The 22337-nt window shown below is 44.1% G+C and overlaps 2 protein-coding genes across 3 annotated transcripts in view; one reads left to right on the top strand and one right to left on the bottom strand.

The window, feature by feature from the left end:
• PECR (peroxisomal trans-2-enoyl-CoA reductase) overlaps window positions 1–778 on the bottom strand; it is a 43147-nt gene extending 42369 nt beyond the window's left edge. The window contains exon 1 of the mRNA XM_004033177.5: window positions 531–778. Coding sequence (XP_004033225.1) covers window positions 531–711 — 181 coding nt within the window. The 5' untranslated portion in view covers window positions 712–778. The remainder of the gene's footprint in view (window positions 1–530) is intronic.
• TMEM169 (transmembrane protein 169) lies at window positions 779–21697 on the top strand. 2 transcript variants are annotated; one of them, XM_063695186.1, is made up of 3 exons: window positions 779–881; window positions 14767–15163; window positions 18836–21697. In XM_063695186.1, the coding sequence occupies exons 2-3, from the start codon at window positions 14893–14895 to the stop codon at window positions 19456–19458; spliced, it is 894 nt and encodes a 297-aa protein (XP_063551256.1). In that variant the 5' UTR covers window positions 779–881; window positions 14767–14892; the 3' UTR covers window positions 19459–21697. The 2 variants fall into 2 exon arrangements, with proteins under 2 accessions (XP_063551256.1, XP_004033223.1); XM_004033175.5 differs by having other exon boundaries at window positions 789–887.
• The last annotated feature ends 640 nt before the right edge of the window (window positions 21698–22337 follow it).

Raw genomic sequence — 22337 nt, forward strand, 5'->3', positions numbered from 1 at the left:
TTTCATACAGGTAGATTGATTTATGTTCTCCTTTGTGGTTTATTCCCTCACTTATGTGTTTACAAAGGCCTTCCTTCACCCAAGTTAAGGTAAATATTCAGCATATTTCCTTGCTGTGGTTAAGAGATGTGAGAAGATACTATGAGACACTCACTATGTTTACAACTTTTTCCAGTTAAATGAAGTCTTCCCACATTTCCTAATCACTCACATTAAGCATATAGAATGGATTAACTTTAAATCTGAATATAAAACTAATTGCACAGCATGTTTCACTGCTCTTCTTACTGCCTACCTGGGGCACAGTCTCTTTGGCCTGAGTGGTCTCTTCAGTTTTTAACGAGTGGCTCCACAATTCCTTAGGAAGAGCTGCTCTCTTCTGTCTCCCTGGTGGTCGTAATTTCGCCCACACCTGTCTTTGCTCTGCAGCTCCACACTCCCTCAGCCCCGCAGAGAGCTCCTGGCTCCCGTCTCCAGGTTACCCCAGGTCACCACAGCCACCTCTCTGCACCAGCGGCCCGCTCACGTACCCAGCTCCAGGAGCTCCTTCACGATGGCTTTTCCGATGCCCGTGGCCCCGCCGGTGACGATGGCCACTTGGCCCTGCAGCAAACCAGGCGCCAGGTAGCTCCTGCCCTTAGCCCAGGAGGCCATCCCTGCAGCTGGGTGCCAGAGCAGCTGAGCGCAGGCCCTTCTGGTTCTCAGGGACATTCGAGGCGGGCGGGCGGACAGGGCGGTGCTCGAGCCCACGTGACCACCAGAACCCCGCACCCTCCCCGGCCCGGCCCCGCCCGCCGGCCGCGGCAAAGCCGCATCCTCCCGGAGCAGAACCGCTCCCCGCCGGCTGTCTGCAACCTCCGCCAGCGTCGGTCCCTGGGCAGGTGTGGGTGAGACTGCTCGTTCGTTTCTTTAAATTTCGATGCCATTGGGGAGGGTGGAAGGGAAATGCAAAAAAAAAAAAAAAAAAAAAAAAAAGAAGAAGAAGAAAGAAACAAGCAGGGTGTGCTCTATTTCAAAAATTCAATCCTCAGGGCTGAAGCTCTCACGATTAATTAAAATTAAATCTCCAGTGCAGCTGGAAAAAGAAAGGCTGCTGCTCGGCGCCCTCGCTGCGCCCGCCTGCCGGGGTCGGACGTCGTCGATGCTGGGGCTCCAGGTGCTGTGTGCCGCTGGCTGGGAAGGGGAGAAAGGGCAGAATTAGCTGAGGGGGAGAAATGCGGCTTTCAGATCCTTTCATCCTTCGGGAGGGAGCCCGGGAAAGAGAGTGAAGGGGAAGAGGAGATGCGGTTGCAGTTTTCCACAGAACCAAGAGAATAAACGATTTAAAAAAATAAACTCAGGCCCACCTCCGTCTCACCTCCCACTCCCCACCCAAGAATCAAGGGGAAAGATCATCTTTACCAGGTTTGAGACCTGATCCATTTCAGCTGAGCTGCATAGCAAGTCCAGAAGAGGATCTTTCATTGAAGGGTGCACGCTTCCTGCAAGATGCATCTGTAGGTGTTTGAGATTGTGTCCTGTAGTTCATTCCTTGTGCAGGAGGGTGAGCCCGCTGAGGATGGGGAAAATTTCTCGTCTGTGTTATGGTGCCCAGTAACAGTGATTTATTATTCAGATCTGCTCCTTATTTTTCATCTTGCTTCCCACTCTCAACCCACCAGAGTGAGATTACACCTGGACTGGCCTACTGAGACTTCACCCTAAGAACTTGGTCGAATGTGCCAGTTGCCGTGGTCTTAACAATCCAGATGGGATACTATTTCTAAGGCTGTTGTCAGAGTGTTGCATTTTCCCCGGACAGGTATTAAAATAATATAAAGGCAAATAAATGCCATCATCCTTTTGTTGGACCTACCACCTAGGATTCACAAAGCCAATTGGAAATGGGTCTGGTTGACAGAGGAATCAGACATCACTTCCTCCACCAGGTCCCACCCACCAGCGAGGCTGCAGTTCTTGTTGGACAGCTACACTTCCCTGTTGCTCCATCCTCTTGTCCTTCTCTGATCTCTTTTTAGAAACACTTCTCCCTCTATCTTTGTTGCTGGCAGATTCAAATCTACACTCATTAAAGAAAGGAATAAATCTCCTTGTTACCATTTGCTAGATAGTTTATCCAGGAATCACTTAACTCTACTACTTAAGTCAATTCTGTAGTTAGGACCAAATTTTTAAAATTACAACACCATCACCTCCTTTAAAACAAAGTAAATTCAAACAGGAAAGCTCAAAATATTGTTGCAGAAAAATATAACTCCTCTTGGTTTGATCCCAATGACAAGGTATTTTTTTTTTTAAGGAAAAGAAATATTGATTCAGTTCTGAGGGGTATCTTATTCAAGAGAAGTCCAGACTTTCTTTCTTGTGGGTGGGGACACTTTAAATTCTTTTAAATGATAACTTTATTGAAGATATAACTTAACATGATTTATGCCCTGGTCTGGACCTATAGATTCTTAGAGGTGTGCCAGGGTGGGTCAGTGGGAAGCTGGCTGTGCTGCAGCTTCTGTGTGGCTGCTGAGTGGACTGAGAGTGGGATTCTGATGTCTTCCAGTGAAACAGGAACTGGGGCCTGCAAGCCGGTTATGCCCACTGAGGATGACAAGGTGCCATTCCTCAGCTGCAAGGAAGTTGCAGGATGAACAGTCAGAAGGCGATTTTTCATGATCCAGGCAGAACCTCCAATTAAGAGAGCTTTGGGGTCTCTTCAAGCGATCTTTTGTTTAAAATTAGGAGGCATGATCTCTTTGCCTCTGCCTCTGACCTCTGTCAGGGTTTGAAAGTCCACTAATCCGCTAAGTTCCAGGCCAAAAGGCCTGGAAGCAGAGCAATAGATCTGCTGCTTGGAAGCTCTTTGTTTTCAGGTTTTAGTTCTGCCTCTGGTTGAGGCATCTCTTCTGAAGGCAACCACGCCATGCTGCACTGACCACTCCTTTGGTTGAATCAAATGCTGCTCTTCCCTGTGCTCTGCGTCACTGCCCTCTTTGTCCTGGGGAAAAAGGCATTCCTGTGGCCAAGGTCCTCCCACACCCCCGAACCTCTCCCCACAGCTCTGTCATACCCCATTAGCAATGACTGCCTTCAGCTTCCCACCCCTCCCCCACCCCATCTGCCTGGTAACTTTATTTTCTCCCCTCTGCAAAGCAGCTGCTAGCTCAGACTGACAGGGGCTTGTGGGATTCTAGACATTTAGACTCCCAGAATCTCAGTGCTGAGAGAATGTCAGTGAAGCATCTGGTCCTGCCCCTACCTTGAAGCAAAACTACCTAGCAATTGTGCCATAACAAGGCATATAAAGGAGTTTATTGATGTCTTTTTATTAAACTTCTCCTTAGTCTCAGGCTTTCACAAAAATAAGCTACTCCTGAGTTGCTACCACTTCACCCGGTCACTTAAAAAGATTTATTGAGCATCTATTTGTTGGCCTACTTCTATGGTACCACTTCATAGGGCTTAGAGTCTAGTAGAAGGGCAATGCAATAAATAAGTAAAAGAAAAATAAATAATGACAAATGTTGGTAAGCCTTACACAGGAAACAAGCTGTTGTGATAAAGAATAATGAGAGGCAGAGCAGGGAGTCAAGTTTTTAGTTGGGGTGTCAAGAAGGGCTCAGAGGAGGAAACATTTGAACAAGGACTCAAAAAAACAAAAACGGGCACAGGAAGAGGCAGGGGTGGAGCAGCAGAGCAGCAAGATAGACAGCACTTAAGAAGACCTCAAGCATTTGGAAGCATTTGGTGCTCTTGAGGAAGAAATACACAGCCAGTGTGATTGGAGCATAGTACAGCTACTATGGTGGTACAGATGGGGTGGCAGGATGGGGAGGTCCTTAGGCCACATGGACTTCCACATGTATAACAGTAGGAAGTTACAGGAGGATTTTAAGCAGAAAACAGCCTGATTTTCTTTTTTATTTTATTTTATCTTTATTTATTTATTTGACATGGAGTCTGGCTCTGTATCCCAGGCTGGAGTGCAGTGGCAGCGATCTCGGCTCACTGCAGCCTCTGCCTCCCAGGTTCAAACAATTCTCCTGCCTCAGCCTTCCGAGAAGCTGAGACGACAGGTGCGCGCTGCCACGCCTGGCCATCTGATTTTCTTTATGTTTTAAAAAGATGTTTCTGGCTGGGTGGCTCATGCCTGGAATCCCAGCACTTTGGGAGGTGAAACCCCATCTCTACTAAAAATACAAAAATTAGCCGGGTGTGGTGGCACACGCCTGTAATCTCATCTACTCGGCAGGAGAATCAGGTGGGGGAGGTGGGGGTTGCAGGAAGCTGAGATTGTGCCACTGCAGTCCAGCCTGGGTGACAGGGTGAGACTCTGTCTCAAAAAATTAAAAAAATTAAGTAAAAGATGTTGCTTACTGCTGAGTGAGGAATTGATTGGAAGGCAGCAAGAGTGGAAGCTGGAAGATAGGAGCATTTTTTTTAGAACCACAGTTAAGAGACTAGACCAGAAGGGAAGCAGTGGAGATGGGAAAGTTGGGTGGATGAATTTAAGAATTATCTGGGCCGGGAGCAGTGGCTCACGCCTATAATCCCAGCACTTTGGGAGGCCAAGGCGGGCAGATCACCTGAGGTTGGGAGTTCGAGACCAGCCTGACCAACATGGAGAAACCCCGTCTCTACTAAAAATGCAAAATTAACTGGGCATGGTTGTGCATGCCTGTGATCCCAGCTTCTCAGAAGGCTGAGGCAGGAGAATCGCTTAAACCCAGGAGGCAGAGGTTGTGGTGAGCTGAGATCACGCCATTGCACTCCAGCCAAGGCAACAAGAGTGAAACTCCATCTCAAAAAACAAAAACAAAAACAAAAAAAGAATTATCTGGATAATTTTTTTCAAGAGTGGCTTAAAAGCAGTTATTCTAAGCATGAGTTCCAGAGTATGAGCATGTTCTTAAAAACCTGTTTTCCCTCCTACAATGACCAAGAGTACAGAGCTAATGGTTGATTGAAGCTAACACTCTGTAATATCACATTTATAAGAATCTTTTTTTTTTTTTTTTTGAGGCATTGTCTCGCTCTGTTGCCCCGGCTGGAGTGCAGTGGTGTGATCTTGGCTCACTGCAACCTCTGCCTCCCGGGTTCAAGCGATTCTCCTACCTCAGCCTCCGGAGTAGCTGGGATTACAGGTGTGTGCCACCATGCCTGGCTAATTTTTGTATTTTTAGTAGAGGGGGTTTCACCATGTTGGCCAAGCTGGTCTCAAACTCCTGATCTCAAGTGATCCACCTGCCTCGGCCTCCCTAAGTGCTGGAATTACAGGCATGAGCCACCGTGACCAGCCTGTTAATAATCTTTAGACTGGAAGTGGAAGTGGAAGATGGGCACAGCTTAACTGCCAGAGAAAAGAACAAAGTCCTCTCTCTTCTCTCAAGTCTATTGATTAAAGCCTTGGAAATTGGGTAAAATTTTCTTTTAACCTCTCTCTTGTGAAATCTAAAAGGAAGGAGAATGTTTAGAACCTGCTTCTCAGATCAAATACTTACAGCATAATAAAGTATACAAAAATGGGGAAGAGAATTAAGCCTTTCTTCCTTAACAGTTGTTTATGTCATATTTCTGGTAAGACATTTTCTCTTCTCTGTCCTATGAAGTCAACAAGTACATACTGACTTTGTACTACATGTCCAGCCCTGGGGTTTTCCCCTTGGTGGTTAAGAAGAAGAGTAAGACAGTTCCTAATCTCTAGAAGTTTGTTATCTACCTAGAAAGATGAATGAAAACTCATGATGCCATCTATAATCTATACAATGATATGAAATGCTGCATAATTAAGTATTAAGTGTATGGTTCAGATGGCAAATGCTATTAAATTACAAATAGAAGGAGGCAAAAGAAAGGGAATAGAAACTAATATTTATGAAGTGTCAGTCACATATTAGGCATTTTATACTGGGCCATTCATTGAATTCTCACCATACACCTGCAACACAGGGTTAGGGTGGGAGGAGAGGACATGGGGGCTGGGGTAGTCACAGAAGGGGACGTGAGCGAGTGAGTCTGTCTTGAGCCAGGCTTGAAAGATGTGGAGAAGCATGACAAAGATGAAGAGACCAACATAAGCAGATGTGTTGAGTAGTCACGTTGCGGGAAAGGGAAGGGGGAAAATTGCTACTGAATCCTAGGGTGGGGTGCAAATATGGAGAGCCTCAAACACCAGACAGGCCTTCAGATATATTTTAGTCAGTAATGGCAAGACGAAATAAAAAATATTGTATTGTTTTGTTTATTAATCACCATTAATATGGTAAAAAATGGTAGAGGAATGTCTTCCATTTTAGAATGTCTTCCAGTTTAGAGGAAGTAGTATGAAGGCTGTATTCTGGCATATGGTGGTAGTAGAAATTCAAATGAACAAATTAACAAAAAGATTTCATAGGAATGACTAGCAGGACTTAGAGACTAATTATTATTAGGTATATGGAAATATGTCCTTAATATAGGAGATGGGTTCATCAAAGAACATTCTAGAAGTTTATAGATCTTTGCATAAATGTTGGCGGGTAGTATGGCACAATGAAAATAACATGGGCTTTGAAATTAGCAAACCTGGGTGTCAGTTCCAGCCCCACCACTATACTAGCTATGTAAGCTTGAGCAAATTTCTCCTCTAAATGGGAATAATAAAAGTACCTACTTCACTGGTTTGCTGTGAATATTGAACAATACGATTATTGTAAAGTACTTAGAGCAGCACTCGGCACACAATAAACATCCAATAAGTTTCTGTTGTTTCTATTATTCAGTCCAAGTGTCCTCTTCTGCATAATAATACTTGCTTCATAAAATTGTTGTACCTAGGCTGGTATGGTGGCTCACACCTGTAATCCCAGCACTTTGGGAGGCCGAGGCAGATGGATCACTTGAGGTCAGGAGTTGGAGACTAGCCTGGCCAACATGGTGAAACCCTGTCCATACTAAAAGTACAAAAATTAATTGCGCATGGTGGTGTACGCCTGTGGTCCCAGCTACTCAGGAGGCAGAGGCACGAAAATCGCTTGAACCCGGAGGCTGAGGTTGCAGTGAGCTGACATTGCACAACTGCACTCCAGCCTGGGTGACCAAGCGAGACTCTGTCTCAAAAAAAAAAAAAAACAAACAGGCCGGGTGCAGTGGCTCACGCCTGTAATCCCAGCACTTTGGGAGGCCGAGGCAGGCAGATCACAAGGTCAGGAGATCGAGACCATCCTGGCTAACACGGTGAAACCCCGTCTCTACTAAAAAAGAAATACAAAAAATTAGCCGGGCGTGGTGGTGGGCGCCTGTAGTCCCAGCTACTCAAGAGACTGAGGCAGGAGAATGGCATGAACCCGGGAGGTGGAGCTTGCAGTGAGCCGAGATCACACCACTACACTCCAGCCTGGGCGACAGAGCGAGACTCCGTCTCAAAACAAACAAACAAACAAAAATTGTTGTACCTAGAACAACTGTGCAATATATAGCACATAGTGTTGCTTAATAAATATTTACTGAAGCTGGGCACAGTTGCACATGACTGTAGTCCCAGCTACTCAGGAGGCTGAGGTGGGAGGATTGCTTGAGCCTAGGGGTTCAAGTCAAGCCTGGGCAACATAGAAAGACCCCATCTCTAAAAATAAATGAATATGTAAATATTTTTTGAATATGTAATTCAGTGAGATAATGCATGTACTGTATAATCAACACAGAACCTACCAAATTACACAATCGGTAAATTCCATAAATGTTGTGGCGTTTCCTTCTTTATCCCTTTCTCCTTTCCTTTCCCCCTTCTCCTTTTTTCTTGGTAACACTGAGAGGTTCTCTGCTGTAAATAAAGATGAGTTTGGTTTGAACATGCTTTGCTAAATAATTCGATTAGAAAATATTCACCAGGCTATTGGAGATACAATCTTGAGATCTACATTTGGGTGTTCTTGGCATAGAAGTGGTCCTACAGCTGTGTGCAGGAAGGCTGTATATTTTAACAAGAGGAACAGAGTGTGCTGTTGAAAATAGAGGACAATGAATTAAGAATCGGGCCTAGAAAACACTGGCAATTATGGGTTGGAGAAGGCAGATGAGGGAGCAAAAGAAACAGAAGGAAGGTTTGAGAGGTAAAAGAGAATGAGAGTAGAAAGTTAAAGGAGGTGAGGGAAGGTTCAAGAAAGATTTGGAAATTAGTGGAATCAACAGCTTTGGTGTGACAAGGAGAATAAGAATGGTGAAGTGGTCACTGTGATCACATCAGGGACTTTCAAGACTGTTTCTCACCAAAATGAGTGGATCTGTCATCAAATGAAGGAGAAATAGGGTTTTGGACAGCAAACAACAAAACCAAAAAACCAAAAACCATCAGCTGTTCACTGCAGCTACTACCACTTGACTACTTCTATTTTTTATTTTCATTTTATTTTATTTTACTTATTTTATTTTTGAGACAGAGTCTCACTCTCTCGCCCAGACTGGATGCAGTGGCACGATCTCAGCTCACTGCAACCTCCGCCTCCCAGGTTCAAGCGATTCTCCTGCCTCAGCCTCCTGAGTAGCTGGGATTACAGGCGTGCACAACCACGCCAAGCTACTTGTATTTTTAGTAGAGACAGGGTTTCACCATGTTGGCCAGGCTGGTCTTGAATTCCTGACCTCAAGTGATCCACCCATCTTGCCCTCCCAAAATGCTGGGATTACGGGCATGAGCCACCACACCTGGCCTTGACTTCTTCTAAATCTTGGTGGGGAAATCCTGGACTTTAGAGTTATGAAAGTATAGAATTAAACCCAAGTTCTCTCACTGCTGTATTTAACGCATTGAACCTAATAGGTCAAGTGTGGAAAATAAGACCTACCTGTCAAGCTTGTTGAGAGATGCAAATAAGAGAACATCTATAAAGAGTTTACCTTACAGCCTGACACATAAGGCTTGATAAATGCTAATTTCCTGGCCTATTTCTCATCTTTGCAAGTGACTTGCGCGTGTGCGTGCGTGCATGTGTGTGTGTGTCTGTGTGTGTACAGAGGTTGGGAGTGGGGAGAAAGGGCAGAAGATTGCAGGATGAACTGGGTATGAGTGGCTATAAACTATTTGATAGAAAAGCTTGGTTGGAGAAAAATGAGATTATCAGAGAGAGTAAAGTGGCAAGGTAAAGTTATTTTTTTCTAGATAAGGAACTCTGAGTTTGAAGGCAAAGGGGAAAGAGCCAGTAGAAGGAAGTTGGAGCTATTGGAGAAGGAGGAAATCAAAGATGAGGAAGAGATGGGGATCAAGAGTCAAGTTGGGGTGGTCAAAGAAAATACCTGTTTTCAGACCACTCATGCTGGGGAAGGCCAGCCACTGTTGTAAGGACACTCAGATGGCCCATGGAGAGGCCCATGTGGAGAGAAACTGAGTCAGCATTACATGAGTGAACCATCTTGGAAGCAGATCTAGCCTCATTCAAGCCTTCAGATGACTGCAGCCCTGACATCTTTAGAGATCTTGAAACAAAACCAGCTAAGCCACTCTCACACTTCTGACTCAGAGAAACTATTTATAGGAATCCCACAGAATTTTTGAGAAAATTCTATTCACAGAACACTAAAAGGTTCAGAAACCATAAAAACAAAAAAACACTTTTGGACCTCCAAATTCTATAGGCAGGAAGCAGGTAGAGAAGACTACTCACCACCCAGCTAAGGCACTCCCAGTTTATTGACGCACATAATTGTGTGAAATAATAACTTTTTTATTGTTTTAAACCTTTACTTCTTGGGTAATTTGTTACATCGCAACAGATAATTCATATTCTTGTACTGTGACATCTGATATATTCCAGACTTGCAGGAAACTAACAGTAAAAAGGATCCCCAAATTTAGGAAAACACTGTTTTTACAGTAGCCGTGATAACAAGTAGCCACCAGAACTAGTTTTAAACATGTTCAATCAACAACTGCCTAAGTGAATACATTTTTGAAAGCCATCATCAGAGTGCCAGACCCTGATTGGCCAAAAGTCAACTCACACTAGTGTGAACGTCAGCCAAACAGGGACAGAGCCACTCACCTGATTGACTTTCAGAAACAAAGGACTGACTGGATGGGTTAATTTCCAAAAACATGTTTGCTGAGTGTTATGGTATGGTTTGTTTTCCCCCCAAATCCATATGTTGAAATTTCAGCCCCCAGAGTGATGGCATTAGGTGAGGCTTTATGTCATGAGGGTGGAGTCCTCAGGAATGGGATTAGTGCCCCCATAAAAAAGACCCAGAGGCTGGGCTCAGTGGCTCACACCTGTAATCCCAGCACTTTGGAAGGCCAAGGCGGGCGGATCATGAGTTTGAGGCCAGCCTGGCCAGTATGGTGAAACCCCATCTCTACTAAAAATACAAAAATTAGCTGGGCGTGGTGGCGTGTGCCTGTAGTCCCAGCTAACTGGGAGGCTGAAGCAGGAGAATTGCTTGAACTCGGGAGGCAGAGGTTGCAGTGAGCCAAGATTGCGCCACTGCACTCCAGCCTATGCGACAGAGTGAGACTCCATCTCAAAAAAAAAAAAAAGAGACCCAGAGAGCTAGTCAGCTCCTTCAGCCATGTGAAAACACAGTGAGAAGGCACCATCTATGAACCAGAAAGTGAGTCCTACCAAACCCCTAAACTTGATCTTGGATTTTTTGCTCCCAGAACTGTACAAAAAAAATTCTTGTTGTTTATAAGCTACCTAGTCTATGGTATTTTCTTATGGCAGCCCAAATGCACTAAGACACTGAGGGAGATTGTTGTTGATCAATTGAACAGGTTTAAAACTGGTTCTATTGTCTACTTACCATGACTACAAAACAACCCATCTTTTCCTAAGTTTGTGGGAATGCTTTGTAGTCTCAAAGGATAGTGTTCTAATTGTAGGGAGATGAGGAAATCATGTTTCAAGGTAAATCAAGGACAGTGTCTCTGTCCTGTGAGTACTGTGAGTAGACATTGGCTGGGCACCTTTCTAAAATGAGCTGTGCCTGAAGCAAAAATAGCCCCCCTAAGATGAATAGCCAGGAGCTCACCCTTTACATTTCATATTTCTTGTCTAAGGTTTTAATGGAATGTTCAAAAGTCATCTCTCTTTTTGCCTCTGATAGGATTGTCCCTCTCCTCCATCAGCCAACAAGATGATCATGTTTATCTTTTATATCCCCAAGAGACTCCAAAGCTTCTCTTAGCTACTATTTTCTGTACTAGTCTGTCCCTGGGCTCAGGAAGCTCTTCCTGTTATCTAACATTGGCCTCTCCCATTGTGCCCAACCAAATCAAGAGTGTCGAACACTATACCTTTTTATGTTTATTTTTTAATTAAATTAATTCTTTTTTTGAGTGATTCGCCCGCCTTGATCTCCCAAAGTGCTGGGATTACAGGCATGAGCCACCGCACTTGGCCACTTTTTAATGTTTATAAGGCCCATTAATAAGGGTCATCATCTCCATGCATGTGTTCACTTTGCCCTGCCACATCTTCCTAGAGCACCACCCCCTCAACAAAGAGAGAGGAAAAGGGAACAAGAAGTATGAGATTTGCAACTTGCCTTCTCACGTGTACTCTTTAACATTTCTGTCTCCCTTCTGAACATCTTGGTACATCTTTAAAGAAAGAGTAAGGAGTACAGAACATAAACCTTCTCCCAGCTCTGAAGCTCTGGTCCTTTAATCTCCTCGGGGTCTCAACCCCTAGTTTGAAAATTCATGCTGTATAGAAGGGCCAAAGAAGGCCCTTCACAAGCTGCCTCAGACAACAACAGAGAGAAATAGATGATCTAAGTAGGAAAACACGGTGGATTAGGGTGGCCTCCCAAGCTGTGATCATTGCACCTTCAAGTAAGTACAAAGCGGTTTGTTCAGAGGTCATTCCTACCATAGAATTACCATGATGCAGCTTTCTGAGTGTCAGTGTATAAGAGGACTTGGACCAGGGAAAACATTTTTGTATTAAACATAGACACTTAGAGAGTAGAATTACAAATGTATGTATATACACATTTGTATATAAATATACATATGTATAAGTACATATATAGATATACATATATATGTATATCCTGGAACTTAACGTAATAATAAAAAGAAGTGTGTGTGTGTGTTTGTGTGTGTGTGTGTGTGTGTGTGTGTGTGTATACATATAAAATCTTCACCTGGGGGTGGATTGCATTCAGCCTCCACATTCAGTTTCCTCTGGGTAGAGGTCCGCTGTCCTCTGTGTAGAGGCCACTTTGGTAGAAGAGCCCTGGTCAAGCTCATCAATGCCCAAGGCCTGCTCAGCATTCTAATGGTTGGATTAATTGTCCTCTGGAGCTATTTACCTTGGGAGGGCTCTCTCCCCTGCTTCTTCCTGTGTACATCTTGGTACTTTTAGACACCTCAGCCAAATGAATCTCCTGGTCCAGAAAGCTCCATGGATAAGAATTTAAAGATAATGGCTCTCATTCTGCCCCTAGTACACCCCCCAGACAAAGTCAGGCAGTGAGGACGTAGTGAAACCTGCCCATTTCATCCTGTGGATCCTACCACTAAGATTCTCAATTGTGTCGCTGGGTGCCTGATTTATTCCAGGCATTGGGTTAAGTGCCCAGTTATAAAGTTAATTTAGATCCAACACCTGCCAATCCAATGGAAAGACAAAGAAAATAAACAGAGGCTAGAGGAAATACTGGGTGAGAGGGCAGCAGAGGAGAGCTCCCCTGCCTGGAGGTGGAGAAAAAGCCATTCCATTGAGCTTAAAATTTACCTAAATTTTAGAAACATTGAAATGAGAAAAAAAATATGTATTCTGGCATTTTAAGAGATATGCTATACAGTATCTCCTGTCACATGGTAATTACCAAAGATATATACATTTGCTTCAAAATGAATGGAGCCTAGTGGAATTCTAGAGCCTAGTGGAATTTTTGCTTCTTTCTTCTCTCCACTGCCCCACTCCCATCCACTGGGCCAGAACAGTAGACATTGGGAACATTTGAATACACATGAGAGAAGAAGCTTTATTATTGGAAATAAAGGGATGGCAAATGGTGTACATGTGGCAGTAAAATAAGGCTCAGAGAGCACTGAAATACAGTGAGGGATTTGGGAGTTGGGAACAAAAGTAACAGCCAGTAACCTGGAGTTGCTGAAGAGTGTACAGCCTCGAGGAGTGTGGGGCGGCAGGGTTGTGAGTAGAAGCTTGTGATTCTGAATAATATGCACAGTTATTTGAAAAGTGGGGAATTTTTTGGTAAATAGCTTGGAAACTTTTTATATCCATAGCGGGTACCACTATAGTTCATAAGTTATTTTTCACAGTATAAATGCCAATAATATTGCATAACAGCAGGACCATTTGCCTCTTTCACTAGGATTAAAACTGGGTATGTTAAAAGTGCGTGAGAGTATTCTAGCTAATAAATGAAGAAGTCAGAGAAATGGAATATCATTTTGTAACCCCCAATGATTTAATGGGTATAGTCAATGGCCATTAACGGGCTGTTAACTTCACAAAAAGAGTCAACCAGACATTAGGGGACTTCTAATGGAAGTACAAACACCACCTCTAAAATTGTCTTGCCAAACAAAACAAACCATCAACCAAAAAAATTTCAACGTGAAATTGATCAAGACTTTCTATTTAGCTATCAACTCATAACACAGAGTTCAGAGGAATACACTGTGGGGATGCAATCAGCAAAACCCAGGCTATGAGAATCTGCAAGATAAATGACCCGCTTTCTTTAACAAATAAGTTACCAGGAAAAAAAAATGAAGGACAGATATACAGGCCTGCACTGTCCAGAACAGAAAGTGGAGAGACACTGTTATTTTAAGGGTGAAAGTGAAGCCTCTCCACCGCTCTTGCAGCACGTGATAGGACAAATCCCAGTAACTTTTTGAGACTGTGGGCTGACAAGAAGCCAGGAGACAGATTTCCTTTACAGAATAGCAAGGTAGACACGGTTGGTGAGGTTGTACCATTTGAGTGGCTTGCTTAATGTTGTATTTATCCATTTGAGTATAGTTTTAATGTATGATTCAATAGCCAGAAGTCTGGAATACTGGTCCCAGCCACCTATGGTTCTTTTTTTTTTTTTTTTTTTTTTTTTGACAGAGTCTCGCTCCATCACCCAGGCTGGAGTGCAGTGGTACAATCTCGGCTCACCAGGCTCAAGCAATTTTCCTGCCTTAGCCTCCTAAGTAGCTGGGATTACAGGCACCCACCACTACACCCAGCTAATTTTTGTATTTTTAGTAGAGATAGGGTTTTGCCATGTTAGCCAGGCTAGTCTCAAACTCCTGACCTCAGGTGATCCACCCGCCTCGGCCTCTCAAAGTGCTGGGATTACATGCGTGAGCCACTGTGCCCAGCCTACCTGTGGTTCTTAACTCTCACCTACTGGTAAGGCTTCCTCACCCAACTTCCTTATACTCTGCATGCTCCAACTAGAGGCTGATTTATACACAAAAATCGGTAACACAAGCAGACTATGCTAACTACTTATGTATATAAAATAAAGAAACAATACTTGTTGACTTTCATATGAATAAGGAAAATGCAAATTATGACAACAATGAGATATAGTATTCCTTCACATGGGTTTTGCCAAATATTATATGTTTGTATAAGTGACAAAAATATTACTGTAGCAAAAGTTTATTCACTGTCTATTATAAGAGATTTAGATTGCACTCCCCAAATAAAGTATTGCAAGAAGTAAAGGGAGAGGCAGGCTTCTGCTAAGTTGAGGATCCTTTCCCACATTCCTGTCCATCCTACCCCATTTGCTTCCTGCTGATGGCTTTGCTTTCCTATCTTTCAGGTGGAATGCATCCTTGGGACATCTTTGCATAGCCCCATCTAGGAAGAAGTTCTGTGATGTGTGAACTGTGAGTTTACTCAAACAAGTCCAACTCTTTATAAGACATAGGTAGACGTCAGGTCTGGGATGGAAGAGCCAACAGCAGTAGAAGGCCAGGTCCAGCTTCCAAGTCCCCACCAGGGCTCTCTCAGGAAGGCTGTGGCTGCTGCCCTGGCGCTGGATGGGGAATCCACAATGGGGCACAGGAAAAAGAAGAGGAAAGAGTCACGCCCAGAATCCATCATCATCTACCGCTCAGACAATGAGAAAACAGATGAGGAGCCCGGAGAATCAGAAGGTGGAGATCAGCCTAAAGAGGAGGAGGGAGATGATTTCCTAGACTATCCTGTGGATGATGGTAAGTCTCTCTAGCCCACTTGTTTAAAGTCATGGGAAGGAAACCAAAAGGGCATCTTCCAGAACAGATAGGCATATGCTCACTGTCCTATTTCTTCTTGGTGATACATTTCTTCTTGCAATATTACTACCTTTTATTTATTTATTTTGAGACAGAGTCTTGTTCTGTCACCCAGGCTGGAGTGCAGTGGCATGATGTCACCTCACTACAACTTCCACCTTCTGGGTTCAAGCGACTCTCCTGCCTCAGCCTCCTGAGTAGCTGGGACTACAGGCATGTGCCACCATGCCGGGCTAGTTTTTGTATTTTTAGTAGAGACTGGGTTTCACCATGTTGTCCAGGTTGGTCTCGAACTCCTGGCCTCAAGTGATCCACCCGCCTCAGCCTCCCAAAGTGCTGGGATTATAGGCATGAGCCACTGAGCCTGGTGCAACATTACAGTCTTCATTCAACAAATGAATTTACTCAGTATTTACTGAGCACCTATTACATTTTTTTCTAGATGATACAGAAATCTCCACCCTTTCAGAATTCCTAATGAAATGGAAGAGGCTGATTTATACACAAAAATTGGTAACACAAGCAGACTATGCTAACTACTTAATGTATGTAAAATAAACAATAATTGTTGACTTTCATATAAATAAAGAAAATTATGAGAAAATTTGCCAGAAGAAAATCATATGGCAAATTATGACAACAATGAGATATAGTATTCCTTCACATGTAGGCTTGCCAAAAACTGGGTAAAATGTGATTACGTCAATATGAGCAAATGGATATACTTCATGCACCTTAGTGAAAGTGGAAGCCGCTTCAACCACTTTGTGGAGGAAACTTGTCAACATTTATTAAATATTTAGTAAAATTCACAGTTCAAAACATGCATACCTCATGATCCAGAAATTCTCAATATCTACTCCATGAAACTTACGCCCATGTTATCCTTGTATAAGGAGGCATATATAAGAACATTTGTTGAAGCTAATGCAACCATGATGTGTTTGTATTAAGAATTATTGTGGAGGCTGCGCACGGTGGCTCACACCTATAATCCCAGCACTTTGGGAGGCCAAGGCAGGCAGATCACATGGGGTCAGGACTTTGAGACCAACAACAGGAGTTTGAGACTGGCCAACATGGTGAAACCCCGTCTCTACTAAAAACACAAAAATTAGCTGGGTGTGCTGGGGCATGCCTGAGGTCCCAGCTACTTCAAAGGCCGAGGCACAAGAATCGCTTTAACCTGGGAGGTGGAGAATGTGTGTTTGTAGAATGCAGAGGTTGCAGCAAGTCGAAATCCTGCCACTGCACTCCAGCTTGGGTGACAGAGCAAGACAACATCTCGAAATAATAATAATTATTATTATTATTGTGCAGCCGTAGAGAGATGAAGCAGATCTATTTGTGTAGATGGATAGATCTCTAAGACATATGCTCACAGTGAACAAAATAAGCAATTTCTCTGCTCTCCTGCAGTTGACCTTCAGGGAAAGACAGATAGTGAACAAGTCAACAAATAAAAGATACTTTCAGGTAGTAGTATGAGTTCTAAAGATGACAAAACCACGCTGATGGGAAGATGAGTACTGGTGGAGGGTGGAAGGTGGTGGGGGAGAGACTGCATGGTTGTGAAAGGCTTCTCTGAGGAGGTGACATTTGAATTGATCCAAATGACATGAGGGAGCCACCATGAAAAGTTCTAGGGCAGAGTTTTTGGAGGAGGTGGAACAGCAAGGGCAAAGCCTCTGAGGCGAGGGCAGCTTTGGCCCATTTATGGAAAGGAGTTATTTCAGTGTAGGGAGTGTAGGGGATAAGAGGGAGGATGGTGAGAGGAGGACAGGAAGGTAGACAGGGGCTGGATCATGGTGGCCCTTGCAGGTCTCGGTAGAGTTTGATATTTGTTTCAAGTGCAAGAGGAAGTCAATGGAGGACTTTTAAGCAAAGAGACATCATCTTGTTTATATTTGTAAAAGATCACTCTGGCTTCTCTATAAAGAATGAATTATAAGGGTTAAGACTGGATGCCGATGGGAGACTATTGTGTCCCTGCAGCCTCAGTAGCACTAATGGAGAAGTTCGGGTTATAGCAGGAGAAAGCTGGAGAAGAGAAGCTGGATTCAGGATGCAATCTGAACTTGCTGATTGATCAGAGGCAGGGAGTGAGGGAAAGAGAGGAATCAATAATGACTCCTGGGTGATTGACTGGAATGACAGGGAGGATAGATGGTGGTGGTGTTTGCTGTGATGAAGACTGTGAAAAGACAGGGCTTGGGAGACTGCACATTCCTTTTCTCTGGGTAAGCAGAGTCCCTGCCACTATCCAGGGCCCTGCTCTTTAGGTGGCTTCATCTTATCTCTCAGTTGTGGGGCAAGGAGTCCACAGGGCCCAAGGTCCATGCCTGCCTAAAGCCTGTATCTTCCCATCCCCACCCAGACTTCTAGGGTGGCCAGCAGATAGCTATTTGGTTCTGTGTGGGTGCGTCGTGTGTGTGTGTGTGTATGTGTGGTGTGCGGTGTGGGTGTGGTGTATGTGGGGGTGTGTGGGCTGTTTGTGTGTGTCGTATGGTGTGTGTGTGTAATGTGTGGTGTGTGTGTGGATAGGTGTGGGTGGTATGGTATGGGGGAGTATATGGTGTACGTATGTGTGCGTGGTATGTATGTGGTATGTGTAGTGTGGTATGTGTGGGTATGTGGTGTGTGTGTAGAATGTGTATATATGTGGTGTGTGCATATGGCATGTGGGTGGGTATGTGTAGTGTATATATGTGGAATGCGTGGGGGGCAGCATTTGTGTGCATGTATGGTGTGTGTATGTGTGGTGTGTGTGATGTGTATGTGTGTGTGTGTGGTGTGTTCTGTGTGTATGTTGCGTGTATGTGTGATATGTATGGGTATGTGGTGTGTATATGGTATATGTATGTGTTGTATGTGGTATGTGTGGGGAGGTTGTGTGTGGCATGTGTGTGGTGTATGTGTTATGTATGGTGTTTGGTATATGTGGTGTGTGTATGTGGTGTGTATGTGGTGTGTGTGGTGTGTGGTGAGTGTATGGGATAGTGTAGTGTGTGTATGTGGTATGTGATTGGGAGGTGGCATGTGTATGTGTGTGTATGGTGTGTATGTAGTATGTGAGAGGGTGTATGTGTATGGTATATGTGGGATGCATGTGTGTATGCGTGCAGCCCCTGGATGTGAGGGCTGGATCAGGCATGTGAGGGGCCCCCTCTCAGAAAGCACAGAACTAGGCATGAGAAGGGAAGGCGCTGGCCGTCCATCAGTCCAGTATCTTCACAGCACTTGTTACCTAGAAACAGGATCATCATTTACATCATGTGTGTATCAAAGTTCCTCACACTCCTCCGTGCCACAGAGATTGTGCCAAGATTGAGGCCCCAAAAAGCGGAGAGAGTACGTGAAAAGCTTAACCTGCCTCACAATGTTATCAGGGCCCAGGCACAGGGACTGAGAGTTCATGTGGGAGCAATAACACCAGTGGTCGCCCTCCCGAGGGAGACCCACTCAGTCCGCCATTGAATCACTGAATCAGGACTGTGCCAGATGCTGTAAAAAAGGCTACTCTTGTCCTCATGCCCAGCCTGGGAGGGTGCGACATGGAGATGCAATGCCCACTCTTCTGATCTTGACTCTCACCTCCTTTGTACCCTGCAGATATGTGGAACCTGCCTCTGGACAGCCGCTATGTCACCTTAACTGGGACCATCACACGAGGGAAGAAAAAGGGTCAGATGGTGGACATCCATGTCACATTGACAGAGAAAGAGCTGCAGGAACTGACCAAACCTAAAGAGTCATCAAGGGAAACGACGCCTGAAGGAAGAATGGCCTGCCAGATGGGAGCTGACCGTGGGCCCCATGTGGTCCTCTGGACGCTGATCTGCCTGCCTGTGGTTTTCATCCTTTCTTTTGTTGTCTCTTTCTACTACGGCACTATCACCTGGTACAACATCTTCCTCGTGTATAATGAGGAAAGGACCTTCTGGCACAAGATCTCGTATTGCCCTTGCCTCGTTCTCTTCTATCCAGTGCTCATCATGGCCATGGCTTCTTCCCTCGGCCTCTACGCTGCTGTGGTCCAGCTCTCGTGGTCCTGGGAAGCATGGTGGCAAGCTGCCCGGGACATGGAGAAAGGCTTCTGTGGCTGGCTCTGCAGCAAGCTGGGTCTGGAGGACTGTTCTCCCTACAGCATTGTGGAGTTGCTTGAATCCGACAATATCTCAAGCACTCTCTCCAACAAGGACCCCATCCAAGAAGTAGAAACCTCCACGGTCTAAACTCCCAACAATTTACTCCCTCCTCTGGCCCCAGTAGCCTATATATCATCTTAAAATTCCAGCAGATTATTTCTTTAAATTACCCCCTACTCTCCGCAGTTCTTCTGGGAAATCAGAGTCCATACTGATCAGTTTCACCATCTTGAGGGTTCCAGGAGGGCAGGGAGCAGACAAGCAATTGTGCCAAAGCAGTTCATCCAATGGACAAACTCTTTTTGATTCCCTGCCCTAAAATCACCATTTATTTAGGACAATGGAACTCTGCTGTGTGTCATTTTGGGAGCCTGGAAGTGTTACTGGTGCCTGGAACTGAGGGGAGTATGTGACTAAATGTGTCAGGGAGAATAAAGAACCTCAGGGGTAACCACATCCACCAAGATAATAGACAGGGATGGAGTGAGACATTTAGGAAGCTGGACTACCACAGTGTAGCAGAAGGTAAAGATTTGTGTGTATCATTTATATTTAGATTTAGCTGCATAGAATTAAAACCCTAAAATATCAGTGGCTTAAACAAGATAGAAGTGTATTTCTTTCTTGTGCAGAAGAAGTCTGAAGGCAGACCATCCTGGGACCCTGTGAAGTAATCCAGGTCCCAGGCTTCTTCTATTTCTCTACCATTAGTAGGATGTGACCCTTCTCACCCTTATCCCCAACATCCCAGTGCTGATTACATCTTCAGCCATCACATCCATGTTTCTGATAAAATAGAGGAAAGGGCAGAGAAGAACACACCCTTCCTGTTCAAGGAGACTTCCCAGAAGTCCCACTCGATTCTTCTTATATCTCATTGGCAAGACCTCAGTCACATGATGTCATGAGCAAAAGAGGCTGGAAATGTAGTTGTTTGGCTGGGTAGCTATATTCTCAGCTAAATATTGGGTTCACGCTAATTGGCAAGAAAAAGGAAGAATGGTTATTTGGGTTTTGTTTTGTTTTGTTTTGTTTCGCTTTAGAGACGGAGTCTCACTCTGTTGCCGAGGCTGGAGTGCAGTGGCACTATCTCGGCTCACTGCAACCTTCGCCTCCTGGGTTCAAGCAATTCTTGTGCCTTGGCCTCCCCAGTAGCTGGGATTACAGGTGCGTGCCACCACGCCTGGCTAATTTTTGTATTTTTTTTTAGTAGAGATGGGGTTTCACCATGTGCCCAGGCTGGTCTTGAACTCCTGACCTCAGGTAATCCGCCTGCCTTGGCCTCCCAAAGTGCTGGGATTGTAGGCAAGAATGGTTATTTTGGTAGGCAAGTCAGAATCTTTGCCTCACAATGATCATTTAAATACATTCAGAACCCCAAACTGCGAATATGGTTTTATTTATTTATTTATTCATTCATTTGTTTATTCATTTATTTATTCAGGCCTGAATCTTACACAGAGAATTTATATATAGATATTAGCTACATATACTTTGAATATGCTATACATCGACATTAGCACCTCACGTACTTTGCAATTAAGCTTCTGTAATGTCATGTGATTTGTTTTTGGAAAGGAATAGTGGACAGGAGAGTACAATTTATAACAGTAGCATAACTCTTTGTCCTGGTGGTGGAGGTGGGACGAGGTGGTGATATTTAACCTAGATTAAAGACCAGGAAGGGAGGAATTGCATCTGCCAAAGTTTCCTCCAACAGCGATCAGTAGCCCTAAGCACAAAGAAGCCAGATTTAGCCTTCTGTTGTTTGGCAAAACCTCACTCAGAGCTTTACTCCCTCAGACCTTTCTGAGTTTAGCCACAGACATGATCTTTGCTGTGCTGAGAAGCTTGTGTCTTCCTGGCCTGTAGGGAGTGTAAACCAGATTAATACAGATTAACAGACTCTGAACTTAAAAAAAAAAATCACTCCTAAGGGTGTCCTTCTAATTTCAAAATATCAACTCCTAAGAGGTCAGCAGAATTTGGAGATTTGGGTCCTTATAAGAATAGCTGGTGCTCTTTTCTTGTTCATGTCTCAAAACAAAGCTGTTGAGAGAACTGCTGCGATGAATCAAACCAGAGGAGTTTGTCATGCTCCCCACAGAGAGCCCAGGACATTTGCCTGATGTATGGTGCTGAGCTCCACCTTCAGAGGAACTCTCTCTTTTTTTTTTTTTAAATAACTATTATTAGCTTGACAAGAAAAAAAAAGTGCCCAACAGTTTTAGTGTTAATCTTGGTGCTCTATGGTGCATTAGCAGAGATATGAACAATTAAATGAAGACAAAGAAAATAAAAATAAAGTCTGATTAACTTTTGCTCATTTTGTCTTTGAGGCTCTTCAAAATTGCTTTGAATGCTATGGTTTGCAGAAAAAGGGTGAGCATGATGGCTGTCCTATACGTATGTAATGATTTTAATATGAATCCTTATGTCTGGACTCTTTCCATGCTTCCCTAATTTTGGGGAATTCTATTTAGGTGGACTGTTTTCACAAACCACACTAGAAACTTGCAACCACATTTGTCCCATTTTTCTGGGGTTGGGGAAACCAATGGGAAAAGCCAAAAAGTTGTGATTAGGACACAGGTAAAGTGGCTGTGGTGCCATGGAAGAGTGTGGGATGATGATGAGATCATACCCAAGAGATACCTAGATAAAGTTGACATGGCCTTCATCCTAGTTGGGTTCATCATCTAGTGGAAGAAATAGGCTTGTAAATTAAAACCATTTCAAAGAGGTTCTATAGAGGTATGTAAAAGCCTAGACTAGAGGAAGGAAAAAAGAACCAAACAGAACCAAAGCATCTCATTTTTGCTCTCAGCAAACACCACAGAGACCATCAGAGGAGAAACTGGAGAGTTCAATACCATATTTGAACAATTCTTTTGGCTCATAGTTGCCTAATCATCATGGTGAATATCAAGGAAGATGACTATATTTTCCAGTTGCTTAGCAGCCAT

This window comes from Gorilla gorilla, chromosome 11 (assembly GCF_029281585.2).
Source record: "Gorilla gorilla gorilla isolate KB3781 chromosome 11, NHGRI_mGorGor1-v2.1_pri, whole genome shotgun sequence".
Lineage (NCBI taxonomy): Eukaryota > Metazoa > Chordata > Mammalia > Primates > Hominidae > Gorilla > Gorilla gorilla.